General features: G+C 46.0%; 1 protein-coding gene across 5 annotated transcripts in view; it reads right to left on the minus strand.

The window, feature by feature from the left end:
• RTKN2 (rhotekin 2) overlaps positions 1 to 15889 on the minus strand; it is a 135793-nt gene that overhangs the window by 39459 nt on the left and 80445 nt on the right. For 4 of the 5 annotated variants that reach the window (XM_083843941.1, XM_083843942.1, XM_083843940.1 and 1 more), the window contains one exon: positions 11898 to 12776. In XM_083843941.1, the coding sequence (XP_083700067.1) occupies positions 11898 to 12776 (879 nt within the window). The remainder of the gene's footprint in view (positions 1 to 11897; positions 12777 to 15889) is intronic. The other variant, XM_083843944.1, reaches the window with a different exon arrangement.

The following is a 15889-nucleotide window of genomic DNA, read 5'->3' on the forward strand; positions in this document are numbered from 1 at the left end:
ACATTGGCAAGATAAAAGTTTGAAGGTTCTATTTTACCTGAGCACTCTAAAGTAGGCATCTTCTCTAAGGCAATCACGTAGCCAATGAAGATGTCCTAAAACATGCAAGTGCATAAATTAGTTAAGATGTATCATCTGTACTTTTCTTTGATAATTAGACACAGAGGCCAAAGCAGCGTAGTGTAAACACTTATTATTTCAGGTGTTCACAGATTAATTTTACCTTGAGAGTTTCTTTACCTTCTGCTCCATTTTTTTTTTTTAATATTTCACAGTCCTGCTGCTGCTGTAGTGCTCCGAATGGCACTGGGGGTCACCTCTCCGTACAATGTTTTCCTATAGTATTTATGGCACCATTAACAAGACATTTATGCCAGGTGCTTCAATGAACTATTCTGTTGATAGTTTTATATTCCTGTAGAATTTCTAAAATAAACAGTAAATGGCTGAAAAAACACAAGGAATCGTTTTTCCTTTTTCCACATAATAGTCCAGAAACTGGCTCTACCCAGTATTCCTTATGTCAATCCCATCTTGAAGTGCCTCCCGATAAAAATACTGTAGTCTCTTAAAAACACCGTACATGGTATAAATGCACCCCAAGTAAGTTTTGTAACAGAAATAATGAGTTGCAAAAAATCCATCACCACATGCATTTGGAAAACAATTTATGAGATCAAACCTGAAAACATTAAAAATCAATGACACTATGTGACTTCAAACCACAGTTTCATGATCCTCTATGTCTTAAAGCTGCTCACGCATAAATAAGTTATGAAGCATGGTTAGCTGAGGTAGACCGGTCACACATACTCCTCAGTTTCTGTGTGTGAGACCAGGGGCAGTGGTTTTGAAGTGAATTTAGATGTGGTCCCCACATAAGTGTAAAGCCATCCCCCTGAGAAGTATCCTCTTGGACAAGGATCCTCACAGGTGATTGTGAGCTTTACTAGCTTCACTCAATAGCTTCAATAGCTTCACTCAAAGCATTCCTCCAGCTGAGATGTCAGTGTGTATACATAGTGTCTAATAAAGCATGAGTTCTGCAGCCTTTCCTGACATTTAGAAATCTATATGGTCTCTCTTTTCTACGTGGCTTCTTATCTTCACAGCATTTGAAGGACCTAAATTAGTTGGTTGAAATTGGCCACTTGGATGCACTGCAAATAGGGGGACATTTACACACACATGCATACACAGAAATTACGGTCACACAAAAATTATAGTCCTATGTAAACCCAGAGAGGTCCTTTCTGCTGTTGAATATTGAAAGGATGTTCAGTATTAAAAGGATTTCTAAGAGGTTTTATGCACTGTCACTTCCATATCATATCTTTATACCAGGATTTCTTTGTTGGGTACAAAACCCTGCTTTGATTTCTGATACATTTACTGCAGGTGACATTTGGTGCATAAAATACCCAGTCTGAGACAGCTGCATCTGAACATCGGCTGGGCAGCCTGCTGGTGAAGTCGCTATTTTGTGCTACAGGAGAATCTCACCCAGCGTTTTATGTTCTGCTTTTCGCTTCAGGTCTGTTACGATTTTTCCTAATTGATCTTGTATGGGCAAGTGGAAAGTCACTGGACCATTTAAATGATTTGCCATATTGAATTTGAAACAGGGAATAAGTGCTCTGAGAATACTGCAAATCTAAAGATAAACTCCTATATGAGAAAAATGTGACAGAAATCCCTTTCCCTTTGTTATCCAGAGGCCAACCATCTATGTGTGGGAGAGCAGACATAAGCTGCTTCTGATAATAATCTCCCAATAAAAGGGAGAGATTCTCCAGCTAGCTCAACAATAGGGTTGCTGTCTGAAGGTGGATACAGGGTATTTGCAGATGGTCTTAATTTTTTATTTTTTTTCATACAATTTAGAGCATCTCTGCAGACCACAACTCTTGGCAAACGGTCTCAGCCTGAAATGAGTTTGCAGTTTGGGCTGTTTTCTTTCCAAGTACTGGTATACAGGCATCTAAGGAGTGAAAAGTGGCAGAGCTATATGGTCTCAAGGCTGAGCAACATTAGCTACCCTCTGGGCAGCCAGAGGCGCTCACGATCCCTCTGCATAGTATTGCTAAGGTAGTAAATAGTGACTGTCCCTTGGCAGGCACATTTCGAGCTGACAGCTGTCATCCCAAATAACTGAGGCACAGTAGGTCATGTCTGGTAGGCAAAGTAAGACCACAGTGAATCAAACGCTATTTCTTTGCACTTCACACACACGGATTGTTCTGATCCTATCTCAGGGAGGATATTCAAAGGGGCATGGGTAGGAATCTGTAGTTTCCTGCAAACTCTCACTTTGCCCTGAGAAAAGTTGCTCATCAGTATGCCATCGGTTTGTGTCAATAGTTTCTCAGTTATACTTAGGGCTATAACCGTCTGTAGTTTTGTAATTCTTCCTGCCTTGCCATAAAGCTATGATTTCTTCTGCATTTTTCTAAGTCTTGAGTTGGGTACTAGCTGTATTTGTCATGCAAGACAGACCAAGAAAGAGCCCGAACAGGAAGGATTAAGGGAAATTTCAGAGCAAGAAAACTCAGTTAAAACCAAATAATGTATCATTACTACCAGCATACTTTTTAAAAGGCACATAACAACCATTTGTAGGTGGAAATTTCTATCAGAAGTTTTAAGCCTCTGGTTCTCAAGGAAAACATCACTTATGTTTTAACATCAGCTGTGTCCTATTTCTCGCCAAAACAGATCACAAGAAACCATTGAGCAATCATCTGCTCAAGTGCTTATATTAAAGAAATACATCCATCGAGATTAAAAAAAAAAAAAGGATTTAACTTTTTAGAACTGCCAGTTTCCCATTGCAAGTGTTCCCGGTCCCCGTGTCTCCACCAAAACTTGCCCCAGCTCCCAGCTCTGCTGTTGCTTTGTCCTGCCACCCACAGTCTGAGCCAGACAGTGCTCTCCTGGTGATGCACTGAGGAGGCAGGAGGCCAGGTGGAGGGCAGGGGGCTGTGTGCTGGCTTTGTTTCGCTGTGGTTTGCTCCCTTGGTGCAGTCTGGAGAGCGTTTCCCTCTCCCCTCAGAGTGCCACAGAAGTGTGAAATAGCTTGCCTCCACGAAACCCCAAAAGAGACAAAATGAAAGAGGAAGGGTTTGTCACGGCACTGCAGATGCTGGGACCTGGTACAAGGACATAAGGCTGTTCTGGGAAACAAACCCGGATCAGAAACGGAGCCTTTTAGAGAGGTGATGATTTTTTTTTGTTGAATCACTCAACTGTTTGATCAAAATTGTCCATTTGCACATAAGAGGGACCAAAATATCTTTTTCCTGAGGTACAAAGATCTAAGGGCAGAAAGTTCCTGCAAAGCAAACCAGGTCCTGTGAATTCCTCACAGCCAAAGTGAAGGGCAAGACACGTTCCTAAAGCCCGCTACGATTTCACTGTAGGATGTGTCCAGCTATTTTTTCTGTTACTTCAGTTACCTTTGAAGTCAAAAGAAAGGAATGGAATGAAATTGGGCTATGCCTATGCTCTGTTCAATGTGAGAGGGAAACATTTCTGGCTACTAATAGCATTATGTGTTTAATAGGACAACCCATTTTTATTCACCACTATGAAAAAACAGGGGTTGAGTAGCAAATATAAGTAACTACATTTCACCTGAGGTTGGTTTGTCGGAGATTTCTATCATCCTTCTAACCATTTCATGGTCTGTTAAATGAGCTGAGACAACACTTCATGTCACTGTTAGCATTTTAAATTACAAATAATGGTAACAATAAATAGCACCTCGTGTTTTTACAGACAATTTAATCTGGAAGAATAAAAATAACTAGCTATGCCTGGATGCATGTATGAGTTATACACATGCATATATTTACTGCCTTATTTCAAAAACCAATTTGAGTTCTAGGAAGCTGTTTCTAGCACTTGATGCTATCTGTGTGTTTGTACAGTATCATTGAAGTGGAATCATGTTGTTTAAAGTGGAATCAACAAACAGCAAATAATTTTTTCATAACAGGTTCTTTAAGCAGCTAATGCAAAACCAGGCTGGAAGTTATCCAGGTGTGATCTGGGACACCGAGGATCACCTTTTTAAGGTAACTCACAGGTATGTTTGTGCAAACACCATTTGTGCAATAACATCCGCAATAAGCAGCTTTAACCAACAAATGAATTTATGCTTTCTCTTAGTCCTTCCCTATTTGGGAATGTCTTCCCTGACCCCATCCATCAGCAATCTCTGCAACTCTAACTCGTCCTACTTACATCTATATGCATTAGACTTTGTGGGGGAAAACACAAGCAAAAGCAAGCCATTATCTAACACAAAGACCACTTTCATTTGATTTTATTGTTAATACCTCGGGACAGTCGCACTACCTTCTCAATTTTTTTTAATTTACCGCTACTCTGCCATACAGCCTCTTCCAGACCTGTACAAATTTCCACCTGTAAAACGCCAGCCCAGGAGAGTTTCAAAAGGCACAAGGGGGCTTCAGCTCCTAGGCTGCCCTCTGTGCCTCTCCAAGTCTCTCCCCAGACACGCAGGAACAGCATGCCTCACTCCACACCTGTAGCAAGGGATACATTCCTTCACACACACGTGTGTTACATCTGCTGGCCACGCAGACAAGTAAATGCTCTTGCTGAGTTCATTTAAATAGGCGATTGGCACTGACAGTCATTGAAGCACCCAGAACTTTGGTGGCAGCCCTCGTGCAGCCAGCACACACATCGCCAATCTGATGAACAGGTTTTTCTCACCAGCACCGCAGTCGCACAAATTTTTCGACATTACTTCTAAAATATCTCACTAACTAGCATCACTACGTTGGTGGAGAACAAAAACATCTTTTACCATTTTAAGGGTAATAACTCCCACGTATAATTGGCACCATATTGGTTTATGTGCAGCTAACTGAATTTTACTGGCACTCATTTCCATCGTTGGCTGGAAAGCAAGCAGCCTTCTCCAGGCTACATCTCTGAGCATTCAGACTTTTGTGCCTGTATTAGAAGGGAAGAATCTTTCCATTGTTACTAACAGCTTCACCTCTGGGCATTTCTAAACTAAAATTACTGATCTAACTAAATAGCCTGTTTAGGATAAAATATTTCAACAGAGAATGGGAAGCTGAAAATGTGCCCTAGCTCAGATCTTGGGTAGAACGTCAGCGTTCAGGTAAGCCTTGAAGAGAAGCACGGGGGAATACTTCACCTTCTGGAAAGGCTCACGTGAGTTTAACATATGGATTAGCCCATTACTCAGGAGATGAGAACAAGCCCCATTTGGATGGGATCAATTTGGGTTTCATTCCTGCTCTGTGTGGGAGGGTCTGTGGCTACAAATTATGTAGCTAACCCCCATCTGGGTGCAAGAAATTTGAGGAAAAGACAAAATGCACCCCACCGCAATACTACTATTTTTTCCTTTGGTCAAGACACGTTCAGTTTCCAGTCTCACACTGAGCCAGAATCATCTAGTCACATAGCCTTCAGAACCTACTGCCTGAAGGAGAAGTTTATGTGAAAACATCTGTTTTCAGTAATCTTGTTATATATCAGCTGTCACGTATCCTTCAAATTACGTGTTCTCATGTTTTCATTGCCGGTGCGGCCATGGCAGTTCCCAGGGCTGCACCTTTTATTTATACAATTTTTCCAAGGATACTTATCTTGTATAATTGGCTAGAACACAGTGTTGCCTGTTTGCTACCTGCCCTATTTTTAGACCTCAGAAGTTCATTGCACTTTTTAGCCTTTATAAATGAGAATGTCATCGCCTTCAGAGCCTTCTTTTGAAAAGAATCTGCTTTGTGCATAAAACCATTAGCTGAACCTACTCACTTGCCCACAGTCCATGCCTTCAAAGTGGTAAGTATTAAAGGTAATGCTTCATGTTGCTCTGAGCACTGCGGCTTTAGGATCCACAAAAGGTAGTATTCATTATAACAAAAAAATGTCCTTTGAAAGACAATGAACTAATTTTGCATTACACAAGACTTTATTTTTACATATATCAGAAGTAAGAAAAGGCGCATTTCTGCAGCAAGCGAGAGCCCTAATGCTCCCACAATACATTCTGGCTGGATGAGAGCAGGGCTGCGATGAGAGACAAATGACACATGCCTTCATACTGGCCCCATGTGCCCTGGTGAATTTCACCCTGTGTGTCTAATAAATTTCTGTCAATAACATATGCAGTCTACTGTGGAAGTGGCAAAGCACTTCAAACCAGCCGTGCAGCCATGTTGCTCTTCTCGCCCACTTTGGGCTGTTGCTTGACTACAACACGAATACTGAACATTGCCAGCAAAGCTAACACACCAGAGAGAAGCACTCCCTTTTCATCTCACTCATGCTTAGGAACTAGTAAGCATTCTGTACTTTCCTTTTTCCTTTTAAGTCCACCCCTTTATTGTAGATCACGTCCTCCTTCTCTCCATCATATAGGAAGCCCGTTGGCTTAAACAAGCCCCTCTCCAGTTGCTTTGAAAGCCCCATGAAGTCCCCCCACTCAGTGTCCTGCCCAGGTGCAGGAACCTCCAGCCTACCCATCCTCCTGCCAGCAGGCCAATGGTAGGTCCCCCCAGACCTTTACATGGAATGCAAACTAGAAAATGAATTGCTTGTATAATATCCAAAAGGAGGAGAAAAGAGGAAAAAAGCTGTCCATAAGCATCCGATAAAATCAATATACTTTCCAATGATACTAAAGACACAGGTCTGAATTATCTTCTGCATTCCTATGTGATATTTGATGTCTATCTCTGCAGGGCCAGGTGGAAGCTTTGCGTGTTTGAATCAGTGTCAGTCGTCAGCTTGTTCTGCTCTGTTTTCATGATCTGTTGATTTAGGCTATACTTTAAAGACAGATCCCTGACAATTCTGATGTGAGCTGCCATCACATGACCTTTAATGGATCTTTTGTCCATAAAAGAGGTAAAACATAGTTCTACCACACTTTCTCCCTCCTGGAGAAATGTAATTTTCTCTTCCTCAGCATGTTCTCTATAGCGAGGGTATGTATCTGATACAGATGCACGAGCATAACATTGCCACCCACCAGGACAATTCTCTAGTTGGCATTTGTAAGCAGATAAAAACACCCCAGCATCACCTTCCACAGCACAAGGGGATCCTTAAACAAGTATGGGAAAGGAACCACCCCTAAACACAGGCACTTGCACTTCCTCTCTATGCCGATAAAGGAGAAGGGAATACCACTGCTTTAAAAGCAGCTGGCTCTCACCTCCTGGACAGCAGACATGGCTGCAGAAGGCAAAGAGCCCCCTCTGCCTGCAGTGCAGATGCCGGGGATGTGGCAGAACAGGGGAAAGAAAAGCACAGACCCACTGCTTCCTGCAGGGCTCAGGACTGCTCTCCCACGCGCTTGGATATGGCAGAGGACTGAATTTGCCACCGCAGCCTTTCAACGCTGTTCTTTTTATGTCTCTGCTTATGTAAATTAAAAACTTCTAAAATCCCAGCGCATAGGATTAGGCACCAGAGTGAGCTAATTAGGGATTAATGGCAATTCTCTGTCCTTCTTATGGCCTTTTTGGACACTTTTTTCAGCTGGGAAATCAATGTGATTTATTTCACGTGTAATTCCTCAAACGTGGAAGGCATTTGGTATGAACTTTTAAAAGCAGTGCTCCTTACCATCTGGTGTCCATTGCAGAAAGAACACCATCAGAATGAAATAGCTTGAAATTCCACTTTGATGCTGTGCTTTGTACTCTTCTTTGGAGAAAATGTCTATATTTTAATAAGTCCCAATGAGGGAAAGGCTTTGCTGTAGGGAGAAATCTTTCTTTAAAGATATCCTGGCATGTTTTTTGCTGTCTTTCACTCTCTTTTTTTGAGTGGGGCAGCTTCAACCAAAAAGGAATGACCCCCTTCCTGCAACAGATTGCCTCTCATTTCGAAAGAGCTCTAGGAACAGCAATTACTCTCTACCTCTTGGCTCTCTTCCATCAACTTTCAATGCATAAATCTGCTAGCTAATCCCACAATTAGTACCTGGACTATAATTCTCTTGCTGCTCAGAGCTGGCTTAAGCAAGCCCAGCGTGTTGTGGCCATATAAAACATCCTGTCCCAGCTGGAGAGCCATGTGAGGTTTGTCCCTCACTGCCACCAGGGATGTTCTGACCCTGTGCAGCTGCTGCTACTTGTGCCCGCGGACCAGACCTTGAGGTCTCCTGGTGCAGCTCGAGGTGCTGCTGCACTGCTGAGGATCTCAAAAGAGCACCAGCATGGGGAGCAGGGGAGAGGCAGCTTCGCTAAAAGGCTCAGCTCATTCTGGTACACATTGCAACTTACAGCTCAGACTTCCACCCCCCTAAGAAAAAGAGACGCAAACTGTGCCTGTTCCTGTCCTCGAGGGCCTCCTCCCCAGGGTTCAAGTGCCCCAGGACTTCTGCCTGCAGCAGGAGCAGCCTCCAGCACGGGGACAGGTTCAAGCATGGGGCTGCCATCAAAGAGCATGTGCTGCCCATTGGAGCATGTTTGGGACTGCTCATGCAGGATGTCCCCGTCTTCACATGGGAAAGAAGGCCCCAGCAGGGGAAGTATTTTGCAAAAAAACAAGCAGTACCTCAAGAACACAGCCAGGAACAGGCTCACAAGTTGGTGCTGCATCTATAGTTTGCCAGCTGTAGCTTTTGAGCCCATACAAATCTTCTGTGTTACAATGAGCATAGTACACAGTAACCCTGTTGGAAGGCAACCCAAACCACCATGACCTGACAACTCTGGGTACGGACAAAGCAGTGCAAATCAACACACAAGAGAACGCTTTGTTTCATTTTTTAACCAAAAAAGCATGAATCAGTATGGGTAGAGAAGAGCAAAGTGAAACAACTCTCAGCTCCAGCCAGGGGTGGCCTACGGAATCGCTAAGGAGTTCTGCAGAAAGGCTGGAAGCTGGTGCCAAGCGTGGCCTGACAACTGCTACCAGACCGAGAGCACCCTCACAGCATGTGGCCTCTTGTTGCCGTGACAGCAAAACTCATTTGGAAACACAGACTTTACTTTAAAAAAAAAATCAAAAGAAAGTAAACTGACTTTCAATGATCAGATCTAAGGCTTCCCTAACAAGGGGAAGGCAACGAACTGGCCAGCACTGAGCAGCCACACAAAACCACGTGTACATTCCCGTTCTCTTCCTTTCGGTTCACTTTTGCTGCAAGGGCTGTGCCCCCCAGTTCTTATGCTAGAAATGCACCACAGAAAGTCTTTTTCCTACTAGGTGGTATAAGTGTCTGTGGCAGTAACATAAACCTTGTTGTATGTTTGATACATCCTGAATTTATCTGCACACAAAGCTAATATGAATCCCAGTCCAAGGCACCACTACGGTAAAGGCCACTAAAATAATTCATACAAGTGTCGAAGGTCTTTCCTTAGACTAACTTTTTGTTTCCTTTCAACAAACAGAGAGAGGAGATAAATATTAAATGCAGATAAATTTCAGCATCTCAAAGTAACATGTGCATTTATAGTTCATGCTCAAACACCACGAAAAACACTGCACTTTCCAGCATACACATTAGCTGAACTGAAAAGGCATACCTATTTCAAGCACAGCTTTTACAGCAGAACAAGGGGACTGTGGTACTTGCCAGAGCCAAACTCAAAATCCCATCTGTATGCAGTGGTAACGGATGTGTGCTTGTGTGCGTGCATCTTTGCATACCTATGTATAGTTCAGTAAAACGTCCACAAGGAAACGCTGCCCAGATTCATGTCTCCTGCAAACCGGCTGGATCATGCCATAAAGACCAGAGAGGGGAGTGTGGGCATGCCGGGGAGAGACAAAAATTCTGACAACCCTTTTCAAAGCAAAGCTGTAAACAAACAAGGGAAAGCAGAGGCTGATGATTGTAGCCAGACTGATAGTAGTGAATCCAGCTCTACGCCACAAGAAAAAGCCCCCGCAAACATTTCAGCATTGTGAGCCTGAAGGGGAAAGTGGCTGCAAATAAAAACAAAACTGACTCACCTATTCTCCTCATCTAGGATGGGGAAAAAATCGGAAGATAAACAACCAGAGTAACTCTTGAAAAGCAAACTGTTTTTTTTCAGCCACCTTCACTGAAGTGGAATTACCAGCCAAACAAAATTTACTTCACCTTCCAAATATGATTTTTAACCTTGTGAGCACCCTCAAAATAGGAAGAGGTCAACTTATAATTTTCCAGCCAAAATCAGCAACTATGGGACCAGGCATGGCTGGTACAGATCACTACCTAAAAAAGCCGTATATTCTCAATACTCCCACCTTCCATGCAGCAAAAGGCAGGTTGTTACATGCTAGCTTTATTTAAATAACTTTTATCCCTATGGAAGACTTATTGAAAAGTGTTTAAAGGGATCTTGAAAGAAAGAGATGCATACAAATAAACTGGATAACGCTCCCCCAGCACTTGGCAAAGTTTCAGAGATGAGTCATACATTATGGCTGTGTAAATCTGGGCTTGTGTGAGTGATAGTGTTGGGTTCTACCCACTCCAGATTTAAATCACAGGGAATGAAGCTCAGACATGTAATGGATGATGCATGTCCCCCAGTGCAAAATGCACACTTGCTGATGCATCACAGGGAGATTGTTCCTTGACGAGTACTCAGAAAATGACTGCACCACACATCCAGATGGGAACATCACCTGGCTCCCTCAAAGCCATCAACATTTTCTATCCCCAGGACCATGATACAGTGATAGGACAAGGGGGAACAATTTTAAGCTAAAAGAGGGGAGATTCAGAATAGATATTAGGAGAAAATTCTTCACTTCGAGGATGGTGAGGCACCGGCACAGGCTGCCCAGAGAAGCTGTGGATGCCCCATCCCTGGGGGTGTTCAAGGCTAGGCTGGATAGGGCTTTGGGCAGCCTGGGCTGGTGGGAGGGGGCCCTGCCATGGCAAGGGGTTGGAGCTGGACAATTTTTAAGGTCCCCTCCAACCCAAACCATTCCGTGATTCTATGAGGGATCACATTATTGTCAGCTGGCAGGGAAAAATCAGCTCTTCTGGATGTGCATGGTGCCTCAGGTAGCAACCTACAAGGCACAATGAGAAAAGAAGGGGAAATGGCCACATTCAGACAAGGTTATACAGGACAAATAACTTGTGCAAAAAGTTGCAGCCTGGATGGTAGCCCACACACTTTAGAGATTAACTGAGGGTCTGAAATGCAATTCGAGTAACTTCCTTTGAGGTGCCATCTGGTGAATCATTTAGTGGGAATATCTTCATCACATCAAAGGCATCTATCAATTCAGTGGATTTTCTCAGTGTTTAGGACTCCTCCTGCACGCTGCACTCAAGGAACAGATACATCAGCACAGAATTAAAGTTTGCTGCCATGCTTTCTCCCACTGTAATAAAAAAAAGTCTGCAGCATGTTACCACTATGGCCTGAAGCACTAGATTTTAGCAGAGCGGTATTTCACTATTCCCTCAGAAAGGCTGTCACTCTACAGTCAGCCTTGCTCATGTTTATGGACATTTCTAAGAACAGGCACACATCGGTGGTACAGAAAAGTAAGCCGAGCAGCACGCACATCCCCCTGCTGCGGGGCAGCGTGCTCGGGCTGCCACCCACAGCAGCTCTTCGCTCTGGGCACGGAAAACCCGCCGGTAATGCACTGCCCTGAGTCGGGAGAGCGCCCCGGGGCAGCGTTAGACGCGAAACTCTTCCTGGCTGCTCAATTTGGCTTCAGAGCGCCGGCAGCGCCCCGCGCACGGCGCCGGCTGCCCAACGCGGGCGGGAGACCGGTCCGCGGGAGGGGGCGTCCCGGCTCCGTGGGGGTCTGTGGGTCTGCCCGGCGCTCTGTCCGTCTGTCTATCCGTCCGCCGTCCCGTCCCGCCCCGCCCCTCCCCGCCCCGCGGCGCGGCGCTCGGCCTGATTTACGGCTCTGCTGCAAACGGCTCCCGCAGCGGCTCCGCTCCCGGCTCCGGCTCCGGCTCCGGCCGGGGGAGCGCGGCCGCGGGCGGCCACCTCGCGGCCGGGGCCCGGCCCCGCAGGCCCGGGCGGCCCAGGCGAGCGGAGCCGGGGCCCCGCGGCGCCTCCGGAAGTTTCCCAAGTTCGCCCCGCCGGGGCTGGCCAGGGATGCACCAGGACGGCCCGGAGGAGGGCGGGTTCCCGTGGCCGGAGCCGCTGTCCGGTGGCAGCCCGTGCCTGCCGTTCCGCTGCCCGCGCTGCGGGGAGCGCAGCCGGTTCCGGAGCCTGTCCTCCCTGCGGGCGCACCTGCAGCACGGCCACGGCTACGAGGAGCGGCGAGCCCCGGGCAGGGGCAGCCTGCTCTTCCCGCTGGGGGACGCGGGGCCGGGCTCGCCGCCGGAGCCCTGCGCCCAGGGCAGCCCCCTGAGCCGCAAGGCGCCCTTCGCCGCCTTCTGCGACGCCTCGAGCGAGGGGCGGCTGGAGCCGGAGGCGGACAGGCCCGTCCCCTGCCTCGCCGGCTATGTGCCCGCCGGCTCGCCCGGAGAGCAGGCGTCCAAAGCCGGCCTCCCCGCCGCCGACCCCAAAGCCTCCTTCGAGGCGCACGTCAGGGAAAAGTTCAACAGGATGGTGGAAGCCGTGGACAAGACGATAGAGAAGCGAATCGACAAGCTTACCAAAGAGCTGGCCCAGAAAACGGCGGAGCTGCTGGAGGTGCGGGCGGCGTTCGTGCAGCTCTCCCAGAAGAAGCAGGAGGTGCAGCGGCGGGAGCGGGCGCTCAGCAGGCAGGTGGACGTGGCGGTGGAGATGATCGCGGCCTTGAAGCAGCGCCTCACCGAGTCCGAGGAGGAGCTGCACAGGAAAGAGGAGTAAGTGGAGAGCGAGAGCTGGTGGCTTGGCACGGGCCTGTCATGCTCCTGGGGCAGTGAAAGCCTCGGGGGGAGCAGAAAGGGGACGGTTCGGCCACTTGCTGATTGTAAATGGGCCTGGCGTCCACCCCCGGGTGGTGACTCCATTTCTAGAGACGTAGCCCCCGTGGCTGTGTCCCCAGCAGGTAAGGCACAGCTCCTCTGAGCAGTGGCTTTGGGGAGCAGCAGCTCTCTGGTCACTAACTTCTACATTTTCTTATGCCTGTGTTGCGACCCTGCTTTCGTGGGGTAGAAGCAAGTGTAAGCTATCATCAGCACGTAATCTGATTTACACTGACACCTCTAATCTCTTACCTTTTAAAGAAGGTTGGATAAGTGCTGGAGGAAATATGTAACAAAACTGAGCAGTGCCACTTCCCTGAAATCACCCTGCTGCGTGAGGGGGTGCCTGTGCAGGGAGATGGCCTTCTCCTGTGCTGCAGCAAAGCCCTGCTGGAGACGGTGCTAAAAGGCCACACTAAGTAGGTGCTTGAGGTAGACACAGCACTACGAACCTGGAGTCACTTAGAGGGCATGGGAACCAGTCGCCAGGGTCATTCTGACTAACCCAGCCCATCTTAAAAATATGCTCATGAGGCATCCATTAAAAATGTAGTGATAGCTAATATATTATTTATACACGAACTACTTAGTTTCTTCAGCACTTGCTGAAACCTTTCAGGCTTTTTGGAGCAGCACAACTTATTTTAGAGGAATGCAAATGAACAGCCTTGGTAATGGAGTGCCTCCAAACTAATTCACAAGCTTACAAAGGGAGATGCTAGTTGCCATGACGCTGATCTTAGAAGAAATAAGGAAGGTGGTGTAGGAGTTCAGTGTAGGAAGTTTGGAGGGCTTTCATCGTTCCTTCCTGCAGTCTAAGGACTAAAAAGAAAAGATGCTGATGGCTCCTCCATCAGTAGGAGTCATCTACAGTGAGACAGTGCAATTGATATCCAGGAGAGGGGATAGATATTCAGCACTTCTGATTTCTGAAATATTAGGTCAACTTCATGGACAAGAAGATTCAAGGATTCAAGATGAAGCTAAAGGTAATAGTGGAACTGAGAGAGAGATGCTGGAAGGAGGCTGTGAAGACACGTAACTTACAGTTTGAAGTAGTTTTGATATTCCCATCTAGCCAAACTCCCCCTATGGGCTCTGTCACAGCGTGATTCATCCTACTTCTTCTAGAAGAGTATCTGAGAGTGGGAGGAATTGCTCTGTGGAGGTCCTTCTTCCCTCTGCAGCCTAGGGAGTGACCTCAGGTAAGCAGATGTTGTAGGCAAGATGCTGAACTTGGGATATCTAAAATGAGGCACGAATTGTGTCCCACACAAAATCTCTGAGAATGCATGTGGGAGAGGAGTCGTGCAACACCAGTAACACCTCATTGTAGTGCCAGCTGGGGCTCATTCGCCCTCTCCCTGCCCTGCATCTGGAGCTGGGGTGAGACAAGGGTATAGAAGGGAGGGTGCCCTGACCTCTCGGCTCCTTGCGTTGCCATTTCAGTACAGAGCACTGTCAAGGCACTCTGAGGAGGCTGGGAGATCAGGCAGGGTGTGAGAACAGGTAGAGTTCACAGAAAAACTGATTTTTTCTTGTTCTAACGGCTTCTGCATTTCCCATCTTGGGGGATAGCAAGGGATACGGCCACAGAAAACTGTATGGTACGGCATCCTAATTCAAGCATCGTTGTATAATTAGGAAATTGAGAAGGAAGGTAGATATAAATAATGCTTTGTAAAAGCGGGACTGATATTTCTATGGGCAGCTTTTTGACTCTTGAGTCTCTAAAAATGTCCGTGACACTTAGTTTTGTGCCAATAGCAGGGAAGCTCTTCATGGTATGTAGCAGTAGAGGGGGGAAAAGAAAGGATCTTCATGGCTCTGGTAATGACAGTGTCACTTGTTTGGTTTTCTCTTGGACCACTGGTAAATTTTGAGACCTGTCTATATATTCATCTCTCTGTGTGTTCAGAAACTTACTTGGTGTGCTGAAATGACCTTCTCCTTCAAAAAGGAGGATCTCAGCTTTGGCTTTGATTTCTGGAAGAAGTCCAGATGATTAGAAAGCCAAACAAGACTGCTTAATGGAAATTGCAGAAGCAGGAGTTCTCACTGCAGATTGTGAAAAGTCAAAGGCAGCCCTTAGGGACTGCTTCGATACTCGCTGACCTTCAGAAACGAATGCTTTCACCAGTTTCTTTGAACTGTATTTTTTTTTTTTTTTTGCTATGAGCAACCTTGTGAATATGGATAACTTTTCCAGAAGTAGTATTGATATTGATCCGGTATAGCTGAAAACTTGCTCCTCTGTCCTCTCTGGAAGAGGAAAAAGAAAACACTTTCCTCCCAGAAACATCTTTGTCACCCTTTCTCGAAGGAAGTAAAGGAAACCAGTCTTCCTTTGGGTTCTGAATGGTTGTGCCTGCTATCAGACATCAGGAATAGGGTGCATGTGAAAACCAGAAAAGGGTTATTACCAATATGCACTTACAGATCTCAGAGACTGAGATAGGGCTACTTGAGATCAGTCTGTGGGTTTAAAAAAGAAATTTTGTAAAGAGGAAAGAAATTCTAGTCCAACTCTTAGATAAGGTCACAAAAACTCTTCTCTAGAGGCTTTTCTAGAGAAAAAGTTAGCAACTGATATGGAGATGAGTTGTGAAGGGTAGGACAGGTGGAGGTACCACACTACCTATAGTAATACATAGTTAAAGCAGTAGTACTCTAGGCACAGAAAAGTCCTAGAGCAGGTGCTGTTGTGTCACTTAGTTTCATCAAACTTAGAAAGTTGAATGGCCAAAGCTTTTTTTTTTTTATTATTATTATCTGGGGGGCAGAGGATGTCCTAGAGAAGCAAGCACAGCTACTAAAGACAAGTACCAGTTTACCAATCTGCCTTAGTTGGACCCTGAACAGTTTTGGTGAACGATGGCCACAGCGTCAAGCCTTCAGCAGAGCTGCTGAGCAAACAAATGATTTAATTAGAAAATGTGCCCTGAAAGGGATTATTCAATGTCTGATGAAGGAGAATGCAACTCAGTGTGAGCA

This window comes from Anser anser (genome assembly GCF_964211835.1).
Source record: "Anser anser genome assembly, chromosome: 7".
NCBI classification, from domain to species: domain Eukaryota; kingdom Metazoa; phylum Chordata; class Aves; order Anseriformes; family Anatidae; genus Anser; species Anser anser.